The sequence below is a fragment of the Poecile atricapillus genome, chromosome 3 (assembly GCF_030490865.1).
Source record: "Poecile atricapillus isolate bPoeAtr1 chromosome 3, bPoeAtr1.hap1, whole genome shotgun sequence".
Taxonomy (NCBI): Eukaryota; Metazoa; Chordata; class Aves; order Passeriformes; family Paridae; genus Poecile; species Poecile atricapillus.
The window spans coordinates 1,171,643-1,189,133 of NC_081251.1; the positions used below are offsets into that span (position 1 = coordinate 1,171,643).

The following is a 17,491-nucleotide window of genomic DNA, read 5'->3' on the forward strand; positions in this document are numbered from 1 at the left end:
ATTTTATGATGCTACTCTATTTCCTTGTTTTCTGCTTTATGCCCAGAAATGTTTCCTGTAGCTTTAAGCTGGGTCCAGAGGAGGGAGAATGATGCTGTAGGATTTAGCTTTTATATTTTTTAGATCCAGTACTGCTTTAGGGTATAACTGTAAAACTCCATAGTCTGTCAGCTGTTGTTCTACCATTTTATTCAACTAAAACAATTCCTCTTGGCCTGAAACTCAAGGACAACCTACTGTCTCAGGCCCCGAAAAATATAAACAAAAGTGAGTTGGAGAGGAGCAAACTGGGGCAAAATGACTTCATTACCTGAAGCTATATTTGGAGAATTAACGCCTGCTACATAAATGGACCAAAGTTATATCTGTATGAAAAACTTGTGATTAAAAAAACTTTGTGCTCAATAGTTCCTGCTGCCACCAGGTTTTTTTTTGCCACCCCCTCTTTTCCAGGGGATTTAATCTGCCACCCCTGTAAGCCTCTCCCTGTGTCAGAGACCAGGGAGCTCGGTTGTTTCCTGCAAGTCAGGAAGACTCTGAATCCCCAATACCCTCTTGACTTTTTATTTGAGAATAAAATGTGATCACCTCCATTGAGGGACATTCTCGCATCATGGTATGAATAGGTGAATTTACATGAATAGGTGTCATTTACTGTAGCACAAAACTGCCAAGAATTACAAAAGGATGAGCTCAGCAAGGCACATCATCATTACTACAAAAGTAGCGTACAACTACATAAAGTGAGATGACACATGATACATCTCCAGTTATCCCAAGACTTTACCATCCTCCAGCTCCACACATCAGCTGGGGGGAGCCTCTCTCGGTAACTGGGAATTACTGTGGGGTGTCCACCTGCAGGCAATGAGGCTTCCAACTGCACTGTGAGAGGATCCTGTTCTTATATTGTTCAATAACCAAGCTGACATCACTTCTAGTGCAGGAACATCTCCTTTCTTTCTCCCCTTGGGTTCCTCCCAAAGCCTGGCCTGGGCTAAAGCAGGAACCAAGGGAGTTGTCTTTGATCCTACACCCCCAAACAAGGACAGATGTCAGATTTCATGGATCTTGTCCAATTTGTAAATATGCAGAGATAAAAGCATGTTTCACTAATGACTGCATTCATAGATCATATTGTTAATGATGCTTCGTTAATGAGCAGATACATTTATCATATGGCTAATAATGCTTCCCTAATGAGAGCATACACATCACTTTTGGTGGAAAGGTTCACCCACTGGGCAACTTTGACTCAGGGCCTAAAGTTCAGGCCTCAGGCAGGGCCCGTTGTTCAGGCCTTAGGAATTCACCCAGTGCCACCCCCTGTCCCCTGCCTGTCTCCAGTCACCCCCAGCTGTGGCTGCCCTGAACACAAAGGGGACACAGAGCAGGGAGGTCCAAATCAACTCCTTTATTAGCAGAGCCTGCAGGGCATGAGGCTGAAGCAGCCCTTCAGCCAGCTCTCCAGCAGGGCTTGGCCCTCGCATTGCCAGTGGGGCTGCAGCACCTGCACAGCAAAAGCCTCCACGCCTGCCTGGGCCAGAGCCAGCTGGTGCCACCTTCTCCAGAGCACGGCTCCAGTGCCACCAGCCTGCCTGGACAGCACCAGCACTGCCCCCAGGGCTGCTGTGGAAGGTGCTGGCAGGCAGGATTCTCCACATGGGGCATTCCCAAGGCTTTTGTTCAGCAGTGAGGCCAAGGGCAGGAGCAGCTCCTTGCAGGCCTGAGGCCTGGAGGGAAGGGCAGCAGCCCCAGGCACCTGAGCAGGAGCAGCTGCCCTGGACAGAGACACAGCACCTCTGAGACTGGGAGTGAAAGCACTGCCTGAGCCCCAGGGCCATCGTGTCCCTGCTTTCCTGAGGCCGGAGGCACAACAGCTCCTGCTGGGAGAAGGGCCTCAGTTGATCCAGGAGGCTGCAGTGAGGGAGGGAAGGATGATGCCCAAAAGCCAAGCAGCCCAGCTTGCAGCCAGTGTGGAGCTGGCCTCAGGTCCTGCAGCCCTTTCTCTGAGCAGGACACCACCTTGCTGCAGGAAAACTGCCTTGGGGGCACTGTCTCTTCCTGTCTCACAGCACCTGATCCAAGGGGTGCTCTGAGTGTTGCCTGTAAAAGCTGGTGGAGAGATAGGGACTACAGATGGCTCTTCTTTATAAATGCTCTTTATTCCATAGACCAGGTTACAGCAGGGGGTTGTAGGTCAGCCTACTGCTGTTGGCTATAGGCAAGCTCTGTGTCCTGGAGCCCCTTTAGTTCTGGTTACAATGTAGTATATCTATTTCTTTTGCTGTGCACATAATTACCTAACAACCAATCAGCATCATACACAGTGCCTTTACATTTACATATATCCTATCAAAACTGTTATAATTACCATACTATGTTAGTGACTAACCAATCATCTGAGTTCGTAATTACAGGTTAAACTTTGAAACTTGTTTTGCAGTGGAAAATTCTTTTTGCTGTGGTAAAAAAAATCTTTCTGACTACCAATGCTTTTTTTACTTGGGAGAAAATACGCTTTGTTTGAATACCACTTCAGCTATTGGACTTTAGCCATAAAACCTCCTTCTACGTGACTAAACTGTGGTTCTAAACCTTCCAACTCAACTGAACTTCTCTTCTCTCAGCTGTTTCAGAAACAACTGGCCGTAAAAGCATATTTTTATCTATCAAAGCTTGTTTTTGTTTCAAGAGAACCTTCTACTAAGCATTCATATCTGTAAAACTTTCCTGTTAAATTCCTTGCCACGAGGCCGATCGCCACAAGGAGGGGCTTTGGTTTGGCTCTAGGACAAAGCAGAGGGAAATGTTTATGGCAAGAAGGCAAGAGGATTCTGGCTTTCTCATCAAGCAAGGGAGTTCCTGAGTGACAGCCACAGTAATACGCCTTATTTCACAAAACTCAGGAGCAGTTGGATACCATTCTCTTCATTGGGCTTGAGAACATCATCATTGTAACTGAATTTGTGGAGAGCCTGCTACAAAGTTCTCCTAAACTGCAAAGCCCCTGTGGTTCTTCCTTCCCATGGATGTGGCCTAACGCCTGTCCAGCTCGGCCAATGCTTCCTGCTTGGTAATTCTCTGCCATGCCTCAGGGATTTCTCCTTTGCCCTGAAATTTCCCATTGTACAAAGCTTCCAGCTGTGCCCTGAAATGACAAACAAACCATTTCCAGTACGCCTGCATGGATGAATCAGGAAGAATGTTCCAATTGGAAAAAGGAGGTCCAGCATCACGGTATGTCTTGCAGGGGATACATTCGTTGTCACCAACTTTGAATAAGACATCACTTACAACAAGGCTGGAACAAATATCAATGACCAGCTCTTTTGTCTTGTTATACTGAACACCCACCAAAGCTTGTGGGCGATGGAAGACCAGCTGATGGTCTCCATCATGTCCCTGCATGGTGTTTGTGCAGACAGCCCCACAAAACGGACACTTCTCCCAGCACCCTGAAAACTGCTCCACCAGGATGGTGTGAGGCTGAGTTGCAAATGAGCTCATATCAGCACCAGCAAATTCTTTCCTGAGCCTGTCCCTCAGGTCATCCAGAGCTTCTGCCATGGCACTGCTCAGGAACTCAGTATCTTTGACCTCTTGGTGCTCGATGCCCTTCAGGTCACTTCTGGGCAAGTTGATCACCTCTGTCAGTTCCCTGCAAAATTCATCCAGCCAAAGAGAGACTTTGTCCTCTCTGTCTTTTCTGTCTTTGACAATTTGGGTTGATAAAGAAAGAGCTGACAGGATGTTTCCATAGAGAAGATTAAGGGAGCAATCTAACAACTTCTCCAGTCTCTTATCCTTACCTAAACAGTAATTCTTAACTCGTATTTCAATGTGTCTCCAAAAAAATTTTTTTGGGGAATGAAGGTATTGCATGAAATACTCAAAGTTTTCTTTTTTTGCCAGGTATTTCAGGACGCAAACTTCCAGATCAGCTCTGTTGCCCCTGAAATCTGGGAATTTGCCCTGCATGTCCTCAGCGATGGCTTTAGCTGTCCTCTCATAGACCGCCCGGCGAAGAGCCGCTTCAATCTTGTCACAAAGGAAAACAGCAAAAGTTGTGATCGGAGAGGCTCCTTGGCAGGAAATCTGGAAACATTGGAAGAACTCTTCTCTCTTGCTGCTCAGGTACACAACTGGGTCATTTGCCTTTTGGAATGCTTCGTGCATAGCTTTAAACCTTTCCGCTGCCATTTTGCACAGATATAGAGACAAATCTATGCTGTACTCTCTGTTAAAAGTACATTTGGCATGGCTGGGGATGGAGTTCACACCTTTCTCTACTTCATTGAGTATTTCATGGATAAAATTTCGACTGTAATCCCGTTTCTCCTGTTCCTTCTTATCAATGTTTGCCTTCACACACGCTATGATGTTGTCTGTGATGTGCTGAAAGTTGATAGCATCATAATTGGAAATGATCCTGGGATCTGAGGTAAAGCGAAAATGCTCTTTTTTCATGACATGTTTCTCTAAGTCGAAAGAAAATCCACTGCTTTTGGGAAGTGACCTGATCCGTGCATGGAAACCTGGCTCCTTAAAGTGCTCTAGAAGGACTTCTTCAATGTCTGCATCGATATTCACCCGTTCCTGAGGACGAGCAGCACTGGAGACTTCAGCAATCCACTTGTTCCAGACAAGAGTGAAGTTGTCCCTCAGTTCTCTCTCACTCAGGCTCTTCCCTTTCAGAGTCACAGCCAGCTCCCTACTCCTTCTCAGGAGCTCATCTTCATATTCCAACTTCCTTGCATCCAGTTTCCTCTGCTCCTTCTGTAGTTCTATAAGACTCTCACATTTCTTCTTTGTTTCATGGAGAAGAGTCTCTTTTAGTTCTTTCAGCTTCAGCTCTGTGCCTGATTTCCACTGGACCAATGTTTCATGGTCTTTGTCTTCCCTGAAATACTTCTCCACTTCTTTCTCAATCCCATCACTTGTCTCTTGCACCAGCCCTTCAAGGTGTTTCCTGGTGACATTCTGCAAGTCCCCATTCCGAATTCGGTTGTCCAGTCTCATCTGTATGTCTAAGATGTGACTCCTCAGCTTCCAGGTCCACCGACTAAAGGCACTTTCCAGTTTCCTGTACACAGCAATCTCCAGGGAATTCTTGAAGCTGAAAACAAAGTTTTCATTCAGCAAAGCATTCCAGAGGTCACCAATACGATCTTTCAGGCTCGAGAGCCTCAAAATGCTGCGCTGCGACTGCTTCTTGGCAGCCTGGAGGATTTTGCTCTTTAGTTGCTGGACGTTCTGGCTGTAGGTGGGGTTGGGTGGTGCCATTGGGGGGTTTCCTTCCCACAGGTGAGCAAAGTAGTGAATGTGGGTGTTCACATCAAAGCCAATGACATCGCTGAAGGAGGAGATGTCACAGAATTCCTGCTGAGCAGCTATCACGGTCATTTCATCCAGCTTTTCTTGCAAACGCCTTTGTCCTTCCATGTTCTGCTCCTTGGCAGTTGCTTCTCCCACATTTTGGTGGACAAAGAGGCAGCTGGGGGAAAGATTGACTTTCTTCATCCTCAGGAAAGCCTGCACAGCAATCTGGAGAACATCTTGCATTTCTGATGGGTTCTCTCCAAACACGTTGATCACAGTCATGTTGCCAACACCAATGACAAAGGTGGCCAGCTCATTGTCATGGTTCAGGGACTGTTTATTGGCCATCTCAATAGCACGGAGCCCCTCGGTGTCAACCACCAGCACAAAATCAAAGCCCAAGTCTTGCTGCAGCTCCTCGCCCACCGGGATGAGCTGCATGAAGGCTCCACGGGTGCATCTCCCCGCGCTGACACTGAACTGCAGACCAAACATGGCATTCAGCAGGGTGGACTTGCCTGTGCTCTGGATGCCCAGCACGGAGAGCACAAACACTCGTTTGTCCCCCAGCCTCTCCATTAAGCTGTCAAAGATGGCTCCCACCCAGCGCAAGGGCAGGTAAGAAGCGTCCCCATCCATCAGCTCCACAGGATAACCCAAAACCATCAGTTCTGCTGCAATTTCCGGCAGTTTGGCAAAATTGCAATTATTTGTCTCCATTAATTGCAGAGCTTCATAAATCTGCCCTACCTCTCTCAGAAGGTGCTCCAGGCCGATGGATGAATTGTTGATTTCACCAGAGAGAGCATCCAAGTAACTCAGGAACTCAGCATTGACGCTGGGATTTTTCTTGTATTCCTTTCTTGACACGATTTCAGTCCATAACTCGTGATAGTCTCTCCTCAGTTCTTCAAGGCGACCACAGGACAGCTCATCCATGAAGACCTTCATCAACTGCAGGAAATATTTCTTGGTATCTGCTGGCTGGCCCTTGAGAAAGCCAAGGAATGATTTCATCAGTGGGTTGAGGGGGAAAGCTTGCTCAAGTTGCTTTCTTCTTAGTGCTTTCTTCTCATTTTCAATTTGGCTGCGATGATGCTCAATGCTCTTGTTCCCCTTCTCCTGCAAGCGAGTGAGTTCTTTGTCCTTTTTGCACCACTGGTACCACAGTTTTCCTTGAAGCGGCAGCAGCTGGGATTTGATCTCCGACAGCTTCTCTTTCTTCAGAAGCTCCACCAGCTCCTTTGCCTTTGCTTTGGCTGCCACACACCCGGGTTGATCTGCATCCACTATGAATCCGTGCTGGCGAGCTTTGTCTGCACAGGCGTCCAGGCTGAAATGTGTATTAGACACTGCCAGGAGATTCCCAATTGTTTTGCTCAGCTGGATCACCAGTTCTGCTTCATTTCTGTTCCTGATCCCTATTGTCATGATTTTATCAGATTGTTCCTCTGCAACGTTCTCTTTTTCCGTGAGAAGACAAACCAAAGGCCTTTGTGACTGCCACAGGTCCTGCAGAAGCTTTTTCTCTCTGTGGTCCATGTGCTCCAAACCAGACACCAGAGCCACGTTGACAGCAGATATCTCCTGCAGGAACTGCAGCTGTGCTTTGTGCTTCCTGGCATTTCCATGCAGGTTGCAGAAAGCCACACAGCGCTCAAAGGTGTCATCGGGGCTTCCACGGGGGCAGTACCAGGCAATCTCCACCACCCCTTCCATCAGCAAACGCTCCCTGGTGCTGCCTCTGCAGTGGCGGTGGAAAAAAGTGTTGTGTTTGCGTTCGCTCAGCAGAGCGTTCAGGAGCTGAGACTTGGAAGAGGAGCCCGAGCTGCCAATGCGGATGAAGGACACGATGGGTGTCTGTGTCTGAAAGATGAGTTTGTTGTTGTAACTCTTTGTTTGGGCCTGCTCCCCTGACTTCTCAACCTCTTTCCAGCTCCTTTGGATTTGGCTGAGGGCGTAGAGCGGGAACTCGATGCGTGAAGTGCACAGGTTGGGCACCAGCAGAGGCAGCGCCAGTTGGCAGAAGGCCAGCTTGGTTGCAAGGGTTTGTCTCAGGAAGTCATCAGCACAGTGGAAAATGGCCATCTGCAGGTCCATGGGGTGCACATGGCTGTCCCTGCTTGTACGTGCAGGGGCTGTTCCCATGAGATTACCAAGAAACTTTTCGAAGGAATTTGATTCTTGGTGCTCTTGCTTTCTGATTTGTGGTACAGTTGCAAGGCTTGGGTTGATCTCATCCCAGCAAGTCAGGTACCTCACCTTGTGGTAATCCACGGTTAACAGCTTTTGCAGGAAGTAACCTGGCAGCTCCGTGTCCTGGCTGGGCTGGCTGTCCTGCAGACATGTCCTGCAGATGGTGTGGAAATCTCCCATCCCCATTCTTCTTGGATAGTGACTTTCCAGTCCCAGGCGCTTGAGCAGATGGAGGAACTCCTTTTTCAGAACGGCTTCATTTGCTTTGGATTGGCTGCTGTCTAAGGTGGTTTGAGAGTGGCTAGGGAGTTCAGATGTTGGAAAAGTGTCTTCCAGGTCTCTGAGTATGTTCTGCATCCTCTCTTCATCCCCGTTGTCATCCAAGCACCCACTGATCAAGGAATGCAAGTCCTGTTCCAGCCTCTCCCAGTCTTCATTGTGCTTTTGGAGCAGATTCTTTATCCGTGTGGACCACAAACCTTTCATGTGATCTTCCATGAAAATTAAACGCTCCCTCTTCTGCTCAGGGGACAGCCCTTGACTTTCTGGTGTCACAGTCAGACCCTTCAGCAGAAGATAGGCCTCAGCTCTGTCAGCATCCTGCTCCTTCAGGTTCATGTACTCCTCATGTGCCACTTCCATTTCCTTGGCCATGTACTCAATTTCTCGGTGTCCAAGGAGGTGCTGAAAAGTGCTGCTTTCCACCTGGTACCCTGTGCTGCTCACAATCAAGAGCACCAACAGTTCCATGTCCTTCTGAGCCTTTTCCTGGAGACACTGGAGTAAGGAATAAATGGCGAGGCTGCTGGTCTGGGTCGCTTCTCGCTTTGCTTCATGAATGGCGGAAGCAGAGTTTCCTGGTGCGTAGGAGACAGCATGGATGTGCTTCTTCATTTGCTGCAGTGTTTTGATGAGGTCTTCAAGCTCAGAGACTTTGGGAGATTTGGGAAGTGGGTGCTCAGTCTGGAAGATCCATTGCATAATGAAGGAAGCCTCAGGGAAGTCCTTGACAGAGTAGATATGTGGAGTCAGGAGGCTTTTCAATATTACCTTGATAAATCTGGTGTTTTCTGGAGGTGACTCCTGGCAACTCCGCACGGTGTTCACCAGGAAGTCCTGCAGGGCTTTGTCTGACAGGCACACATTGATCCACACACTGGGGTTCCTGGTTTTTGCACTCAGATCATCTTTTAGCTCCATCAGCATGAGAAGCTTCCTTTCATCCGCCGGCACCTCCCAGGCCTTCAGAGTCCTCATGAAATCTCTGGCCTCTTGCACTGCACTGCCCAGATCCTCTCCAAAAATGCTGCCAACGCTCAGATTTGTCAGTGCTTTGTACGCAGCCCTGAGGGCTCTGCTCATCTGACCCACAGACTTAAAATCCTTGCTGTGATTGTACAGGATGACGTCCCACACTGGGATCAGCTCAAAGCCACGGTCGATAACGCACCACGTTGTGTTATCAGACACGAGACCCGTTCTCCACTGAGGAAGAGAAGCTGTGTCTGGGCCCCCTGTGTTGACCACGTAGAGCTGAATCGCTGTATGGGAACCCTCTCCGGCTCTTCCCAGGACAGAAGCCTTTGAGCTGGATTTAGAAACATCCAGGGCCCCCGCAGCACTTGCCAGGAAGTCACCCCAGCTGGCCCTGACAAAGCCGTTCAGAGCTTCAGACGTTTGTCGCTTCATCTCTTCCCTCTGCTCCTCTCGGAATCCCTCAGTAGACGCCTTCCACCAGAATATCCCCCCAAAATGGAGGGGACCCTGGTTTACGTGGGACCCAAACCTGCTGAAGAACTTCTCACACATGCTATTCAGCAAGATGGCGTTGTCTTCTTCCCGAGTGGAGCTCAAAAGCGGCTCTATCTTTTTCAGCTCCCGCAGAGCCGCATCCGAGAGGCAAAGCTGATGCCTTTGGAAGTAGCAGGAGGCCAGAGGGAGGTACTGGTACCTGGTGCTGCAAAAGTAGCTCTGCTCAGAGCGGGACTGGTGGGTGTCCTGTGACTGCGAGGAGATGCTGCCATCTACACCCCCACCCAGATTAATTCCCCAGAACTTGCATTTGGCAGAAACACTCATGCTGAACCCCAGCTGCTCCATGGACTTGGTGAAAGAGGATTCTGCTGCAGAGGAGGAGAAGTCCTTCCTCTCAAGGAGTGATCCTTGCTCTGGACCGGTGAGCTGGAATCCCTCAGGAACCCTGAGGAGCTGATCTCGCTTTGCCAGCGCATCTCCAGGTCTGCTGGTTCTGTAGATGCCCTGCAGGGCCAGTCCCCCTGACGCCCGCCTCAGCACCTCTGTATCAGGGATGTTCTCTCTCCTGCCTGCTGACAACTCCTGCTGCTCCAGCTGCTTCTGGATGCTCTCCAGCATATCCGCCAAGGGTTCCTTTGGTGCTGGCCAGAACTCTTTGGGAATCTCCATGGCTTGCCATACAGTCTCTGCTTTCTCCCTCACAGCATCCTGGCTGTGGCTGCGGCTGTTGAGCATTTCTGTCAGATCATTCAGGGCTTGTTTGGCCAATTCTTGTTTCTCCTTTCTCTTCTCCCAGGGCTCCTTCTGCACATCTTTACTGGTTGTTTTGTCATCTGTTATTTTCAGGAGTTTCTGGAGTGCCTTCTTCTCCCAGGGGTGCCTTACCTCACACTCCAGCTTGAGGTAGTCTTCGTATTCCAGATGTTGCAGGGCTTCTCTGCACTCAATTCCCAGGATCTGCGACACTTTGGGCAGCCAGTATCCAGCATCCAGCCCTTCATCCTGAAATGCCTTTGCCAGGAGCTGTGCCTTTGTATTCCCCTCCTGTGTGCCCTCCAGCGAAGCCATGGCTGTGGATAAGAAAAGAGACTTTCCCTAAGGTGCAGGCAGAGGCCCCAGCCTCTGGCAGAGGCTCTGCAGCAGCTGCGGCCCTGGGGATTGCTCCCACCCGGCTGCTGGAGCCAGGCCTGGGATGGCACAAGAGCCAGGGTCCCCTTCCCAGCACACTGGATGTGCCTGTGGCTTTCCTGTGTGCAGGATCAACCCTGAAGCTCAGTCTTTATCCCAGAGACGACACAGACAGAGACACAAACACAGAGATACACAGACACACACAGAAATAGACACACACAGAAACAGACACACAGGCATAAAGACACAAACACAGACACAGAGACACACAGACAACACAGAGACAGAAACACAGACACAGGGACACCCACATAGAGCCAAACAGACAACACAGAGACACAGACACAGAGACAGAAGCACACAGAGAGACAGGTAGATACACAGAAACAGAGATACACAGAGACACTGCAGACATAGAGACCCAGTCACAGACAGACACACGCACACACAAACACCCTGGTACACCAAGACTCACTCTGCCACACAACCTGCCCTAGAAAAGCTGCTGCCTTCACCATTGCTCACATCCTCCCAGACAAACCCTTCACTCCACAAGAGCAAGGAGCACTCCTGGCACAGCCCCCCTGCCCATCCAACACCCCTGCCTGCATCCTGCACCCTCTGCCCAGTCCCACGCCTGCCCTGCTCGCTGTCTGGCCCAGCCTGCTGCTCCCAGCACCCGGAGGCAGCGCTCACACGCTCCCCCCAGGGCTCCCCACACTCCCCAGACACATCCCCCCACGCCCGGCACGGCCACACGGGCTCTGAGCTGTGCTCCTGCTCCAGCTGCCAGCGCAGACCCTCCTCGCCCCACTCACGCCTCTTCCCAGGAGCTGCTTCCCTGCACACCCCACCCCCTTCTCCGGCTGCTCCACTCCTGGGGGCTGTGCTTTTTCCATCGTGGGCAACACCCCCTCGGGGTAAATCGAAACTGTAACCGAGCTCTGAAAGCCAGCATTTCACCAAGAACATCTAAACATCTTTCACACCTTCGGAATCAGAGCCGAAGTTGGAGATCTAAGAACTGCACCCGTACTAAAAAAAATCCAGAACTGGAAGAGACTGAACTAAAAAACCGTTGTGTTTGTATTAAGTACTATTACTGTTTAATTTGCCCGTCTGTTGTCCGAGATTTAAGTGTTTGTTTTTAATTTTGTTTTTTTGTATCCTTAATGTGTTTTGTTGTTGAGGTTTTAGTGTCCCACAAAGCAAAGCAGGTGCTTTGTGGAGGAGGTGAGATTTCATGGTATAAGTTTTGAAAATATTTTAAGCTCCTAATTAAAATTTGAAAGAAAAAAAATAATAATAATAAAAAAAAGTGCAGATGTTATGAGGTGCCTCAGGGAAGCAAAGACTTAGTTTCAGATAGGCATTGTCCCACCCCAAACCTCTTGTCAAGGGTAGACCAGGAGTTCTGATTGGGTTTGAGTCCCTGGGGGGTTTCTCCCTTGCTATGTTTCCTGTGGTCCCTGACCCTGAACTCCACCCTTAAAGGCGGAGACCCTGAAGAGTTCTGTCCCCCAAAAACCCCTGCTCGTCTGTTCTGTGCTCTCTCTGTTTTGGATCTGAGTTTATTCCTATGCTGAATAAGTGGTTTCATGAACAAAGGCCTGTCTCATTGGTGTTCCATGCTGGTCCCCAGAACCCTACGGTTTCTCTGGACATGAACCTGAGGTTGTGGACTACAACATTGGGTGAAGGGTGGCCCAGGGCTCTGGGTGGGGCTGGGGCCAGGGGCTGCTCTTCCTTCCAGCAGGGGTGATCAACACAGGGGCCATGTGGCACAGTGGGTCTGTCCTGAGCTCCTGTTCCCCCCTATGTTTTTTTCCTTCTTCTCCCCTCTTGCTGTTTTCTTGCTTCAGCACCATGGCCAGGGCTTGCCAGCTTGCTTCTCTGCTCCTCTGCTGCTTGGGAGCCCAGAGCCGCTGCGAGCTGTGCTGAGAGCTGGGAGCACCCCCAGCCCCAGCAGGCCCGGCCTCAGGCCCGGCCATCGCCGGTGAGGCGCGCAAAGGAGCGATCCCCCGGCCAGCCCCCGCTGCTCCGGCTGTTGTGCCGCCCTTGGATTCGCCGGCCCGGGCCTGCAGCGGCACTGAGAGCGGCTGCTCCCCGCGGGCTGTGCAGGGGAAGCCAACTCTCCTCTCCGCGGCGCCCCAGCCGCCATTGGCAGCGGAGAGGCGGCCGAGCCCGCGCCACAGCGCCCCCTGCAGCCGCGGGGGAATCATCGCACCCGCCCGGCCCGGCCGGGAGCCAGCAGCGCCCCTGCCGGCCGTGCCCGGAACTGCAGCCCAGCGGCGCGGGCTCGGCAGGGACACAAGGCTGGCTTTGCCTTTCTGCTTTTGGTTGTTGCTGTTGTTTGGTGCCCTTGATGTATATAGATATACTCTAGGAAATTCCTATTGTTCCCTTTCCCCTAGCTTTGCATGAAACCCCCATAAATTCAAAGTTAAAATTATATGGAGAGAAGAGGGTCATATTCTCCATTCCAGGGTGGTCTCTGCCTTCCCTGGCAGACACCTGTCCTTTAAACCAGGTCCATCACTGTCGGTGACTTTTGATAGAAAACCGCCCAAAGGACAGGTTTGGTCATGAGTCACTGCCACTACGGACTCAGGAGGGAAAGTTTTGCTCCTCACCCTAAATTTCCACTGCCTGGCCCAGCCTGCTGCACCCAGTATTGAGAAGCAGTCCTCACATGCTCCCCCCCAGGGCACCACACACTTACTCACTGCTCATGATTCACTCATTCACTGCACATTACTCACTCATTCACTTAGTCATTACTCACTGCACATTAACCCATGGAGTTCGTCATGGACAGACAGTTAATCAGAGCAATTTGGTTTTCAGTAAAGCTTTCGATCCTGCTTCTCCCAGGACCCTGGTGTGTCCCTTCCAACTCAGGCCATTCCATCATTCCATGAGTCTCACCCTAACTGACCTGGCCCTTTCACAAGATATCTCCCTTTCAGCCTTTGGGGTTTTTGACACTGTCACACAATACTGAAAACTCTCCCGGTCTCAGTTCACTTGGATACTGGAGAGATTTATTCACTGCAAAAAATCCTTCTCACCATTCAGCTTCTGTCCCACCAAGGCCACAACTCCCTTACCAGCACAGGTATTGATCTCAGGGGCTTGGACTCAGGGGTAGATCCAAGGGCCCCTGCAGCCTTCCAGAGCCTTCAGGGGCAGCTTTCCCTGGGGAGTTCCTGCCGATTTGGGCAATCTGTGCAAGGCCTGTGGGCTCTGATTCCCCTCACCCACCTCTCAGCAGATGCTCCCCTTGCTCCCAGCCTTGGCTTCCCAGCAGACACCGGCAGCCGAGGGCCCCAGCTCAGGGGACACAGCACAGCACAGCGGCAGGCCTGGGGCACACGGTGGGGTGTGGAGAAGGTGATAGGAACCCCTGGAGAACTCAGGAGGAATCAGGAAGGAAAGGCCTGAAATCCTAGAGGAGAAGAGCAGACAGTCAGGAGAAGGCAAGCCATGAGCACAGAGGATTCATTCCAGGGAGCACTGGAGGCCAACCCTTCTCCTCCACTGGACACTGCCCAGGCAGCAAAGACTCCTCAGGGCTCTTCTGGGGAAGTGAGCAGAGCAGGCTTTCACCTGGGACCTACATCCATGCTCCCCCAGCAGAAGGAAGCTGGAGCAAAGCCCCTGAAGCTCAACAAGGCCAAGTGCAGGTGCTGCCCCTGGGTGCAGGCAATTCCAGGCACAGACACGAGCTGGGAAGAGAATGGATTGAGAGCAGCCCTGAGGAGAAGGACTGGTGGGCGCTGCTGGGTGAGAGGCTGTCCAGGGAACATCTGTGCTCTCAGGCAGCACACAAGCTGTGGAGGGGGCAGAGCCAGGGGAATAGGAAGGGAGATGCTGGCTCAGGGTCACTGCTGGAGCTCGTCCACTCGGGCCACTTGTCCCAGCCCTGTCCCTCCCAAATTCTCTCCCACCAGAGCGATGCCAGCGCTGGTTCAGTCTCAGGAGCCAGAGGCTGCCCTGGACAACAATAACTCCAGCCCTGAAGCCGCCCCCAGGCACCCTTGGCAGTCCCTGCACGGTTTCCCATTGCTGCAGGAATAGGAAAAAGGCCCATGCGACTGTGTCCGTGCCCACAGAGAGGCACTGAGCACATTCCGGACATAACTCGGGATCGAGCTCCTCCTTGGAAGCAAAGGAGGGAAGCAGCAAGGCTGGCAGCAGGAGCGGCCATGGGAATGCGTGCAGCCGTTTCACAGCACAGCCCCCGAGAGTGTTTTCCCCAGCCGTGTCCCAGGGATAGAAAGGGGCTCTGGGAACAGCGCTCCCTTGGTGGGGCTGGCCCAGAGCCCAGAGCGCTCTGCGCGGTGACGCTCCGACTGGAAGAGAGGAGAATGCCACCCGCCCTGCATGGGGAGCAAAAGGAAGAACTGAGCCCCTGCGCTTGGGGACAGGGCAGGAGGAGCCGTGCCTGCCGCTCATCCCCACGGAGCTGCCCAGCGGCCGAAGGAGCGGCTCGGCGCCAGCACTGCCCCCGGCATCAGTGCCACGGCTCCTGCCATCCGGGGGGCGCAGCCATCCGGCCCCACCTCTGAGCCCGGCCCCCTCCCAGCTCAGCCCCGCAGCGCACACGGCTCCCCCGAGCCCCCCAAAGCGGCTGCAGCAGCGGCGGCTTCCTCCAGCCCCCGGAGGAGCGGACACCGCCCGCCCGCTGCCCTCACAGCGCTCTTCCCCTGCCCTGCCATCTCCCCGGCCGTGCCAAAACACCGCAACAGGAGCCACGAGAGCAACAAGATCCCGCTCCCCGCTGCTCCCGGCCGCACAGCTCCTCCCCAGGGCCCTACCTTCTCTCCTTCTCCCTCCGAGCCCCGCAGCTCCCGGGATGCGAGAAGCCGATCCCAGCCCCTCTTTAAGCAGCCCCGACTCTCCGATGGGTGCGGCTTCCTCTTCTGGAGGCAGTGGGGCAATTCCAGTAAATCAGGCTTCTGTCATCAGCCGAGTATGAAAACGAAACAACTCTTTTGGAGTCCAATTATTTGAGTTCGAGCCCGATTTCCTCACCAGCCGTGGTTTGAGCTGCTTCTCAGAGAACTCTCAGCTCTTTGCACAGACCTTTTAACTACTGTGCTGGTACCTGGAGGGCAGGTGAGGCTCTCAGCCCTTCCTTGGGTGGTGCTCCCTCAGGAAAAGGAGCAGGGGGAGCACAGCACCACTCTCAGGGATGAATTTATGCAGAAATTCATCCTCCATAACTTTCTGTCCCATTACATCATGTATCAGTTCAGCTCAGCCCCTCCAGCCCCGGCTCTTTTGGAGGGAGCTGCTTCCTCTTTTCGGGGGGCGGTGGGGCAGCATCTACTGCTTTCCTGTAGGTTCTGTTTTCCTGCAGCAGTGTGAAAGTTTAGCTGCTGCTGCCTGGTTTGTGCTGGAAAAGTTTTTGGGTGAGAGGTGGAACTTGAGGATGTTTGAGGTCTTTTCCAACCTTAATGATTCTATGCTTGCATGAAAGGCAGCAGGAGCTGGGCAGAGCCTGGAGCTCCTGCCTGAAAACCACCAGCCCTGCTCCCCTTAGCCTGGATCATGCAATCCCAGAACTGGACACCCTGTGCCAGGGCCTGCCCACCCTCCTAGGGAACAATTCCTTCCCAATATCCCATCCAGCCCTGCCCTCTGGCTGTGGGAAGCCTTTCCCTGTGTCCTGTCCCTCCAGCCCTTGTTCCCAGTCCCTCTCCAGCTCTCCTGGAACCCCTTGAGGTCCTGGAAGGGGCTCTCAGGTTTCCCTGGGTCCTTCTCCAGGTGAACACCCCCAGCTCTGAGGAGAGGAGGGATGGGAGGAGATGCCTGTTGGTGCCATCCCATCAGCTCTGTGCTCTGAACAACCCAGGGACCCCCGAGACAACCTCCAAAGCCCTCAGCCCCTGAGCTCGTGCAGGCCGGGGAGATTCCCTGGGCTGGAGCAAGGCCAGAAGGAGGAAGATGGGAAACAGGGACCCTCAGCACAGCTCCTGCAGCCAGAGCCATCCTGGCAAACCCACAGAGGATCCATTAATAATACCCAGGGGACAAGAAGGTCAATTGTATTAAAAAAATATAATTTATTTATGTAATTTGTCAGTTATTAAGTATGATTAAAACATAAGCTGAACTGACTGGGGTACAGAGAGGGATTCTCACCTCACCTCATATACAAAACAAAAGAATTCAAACTAAACCTATATACTATCTGCTTATACATATTCATTAATGTTTCCTGTGAGTTTCCTCCCACTTTCAATTCTTAAATTTTACATCACTATACTTCATGGTGCATGCTTCACTTGTTGCTAAGGGGTCTTCAGTCTTCTTTTGCTGGTCTTTGGGCAAAGGCTTACACTCATCCCCATTGTCCTCTGGATAACCTTACAGATTGTGTGTGTGAACTAAGTTTTGTGTTACGTAAGTAAGCATTATATTCCACTAATTAGTTTTACATCTTATAATTGAAGGCCCTCTGCTTAAAGTCATTCCAAGTTTGTCCATCTCAAGGTCGATTTTGTCTTGAGACATTACTTATCTTAAAACTACATCCTGTATCTTATTTTTAACATATAACACCTCTAAAGGGGTCCATCTGTTTTGCAATACTAATTCTCTTTGTTGCTTTATAATAATAACCTCCTAATAGTTACAATTTTAGTTAGCGCGAATCATCTCCATTTATTACAGTGTTAAGAGTGAGGAGCGGGCACTACGCACCTTGCTCATGTGCTGTAAAAAGAATATTGTGAGAGCGAGCACATGGACTGTGTTTTTTGTTGGAACACAGGAAGCAGCAGGGCACGTGTTGTGGGAGGCAGCGACAAGAGGAGACAAAATAGCTACAGGGTTGCTTACAACGTGCCCATTACTTTGGGACTCTTTGCTACAAGTACAAACTGGCAGAGAAGCAGAAACCACCGTCGCCACTTCCCCAGTCCCAGCCACAGCCTCTGCTCCAGCAGCCGACCCTCCCTCTGTGGCCATGTCCCCTTTGTCTCCTCCTCCCTCTGTGACTGCTCCTTCTGTGAAGGGGCCTATCCTGCCAGTATCACCTGAGAGTTGCACTCTTCCTCCAAATGCTGGTGACGAAATT

At 51.5% G+C, this 17,491-nt stretch overlaps 1 protein-coding gene across 3 annotated transcripts; it reads right to left on the minus strand.

Moving 5' to 3' along the window:
- Positions 1-1,399: 1,399 nt before the first annotated feature.
- Positions 1,400-15,313, minus strand: LOC131577009 (interferon-induced very large GTPase 1-like). 3 transcript variants are annotated; one of them, XM_058834292.1, is made up of 3 exons: positions 15,225-15,313; positions 13,669-13,852; positions 1,400-10,343 (listed from the first exon to the last, which is right to left on the minus strand). In XM_058834292.1, exon 3 carries the CDS (start codon positions 10,339-10,341, stop codon positions 3,040-3,042), a length of 7,302 nt encoding a protein of 2,433 aa, XP_058690275.1. In that variant the 5' UTR covers positions 10,342-10,343; positions 13,669-13,852; positions 15,225-15,313; the 3' UTR covers positions 1,400-3,039. The 3 variants fall into 3 exon arrangements, with proteins under 3 accessions (XP_058690275.1, XP_058690276.1, XP_058690277.1); XM_058834293.1 differs by having other exon boundaries at positions 13,515-13,852; XM_058834294.1 differs by lacking the exon at positions 13,669-13,852 and having other exon boundaries at positions 15,225-15,311.
- Positions 15,314-17,491: the final 2,178 nt, after the last annotated feature.

Bases quoted from the DNA above. Each gene is read 5' to 3' on its own strand.
- LOC131577009 (XM_058834292.1), bottom strand. From the start codon at position 10,341: ATGGCTTCGCTGGAGGGCACACAGGAGGGGAATACAAAGGCACAGCTC.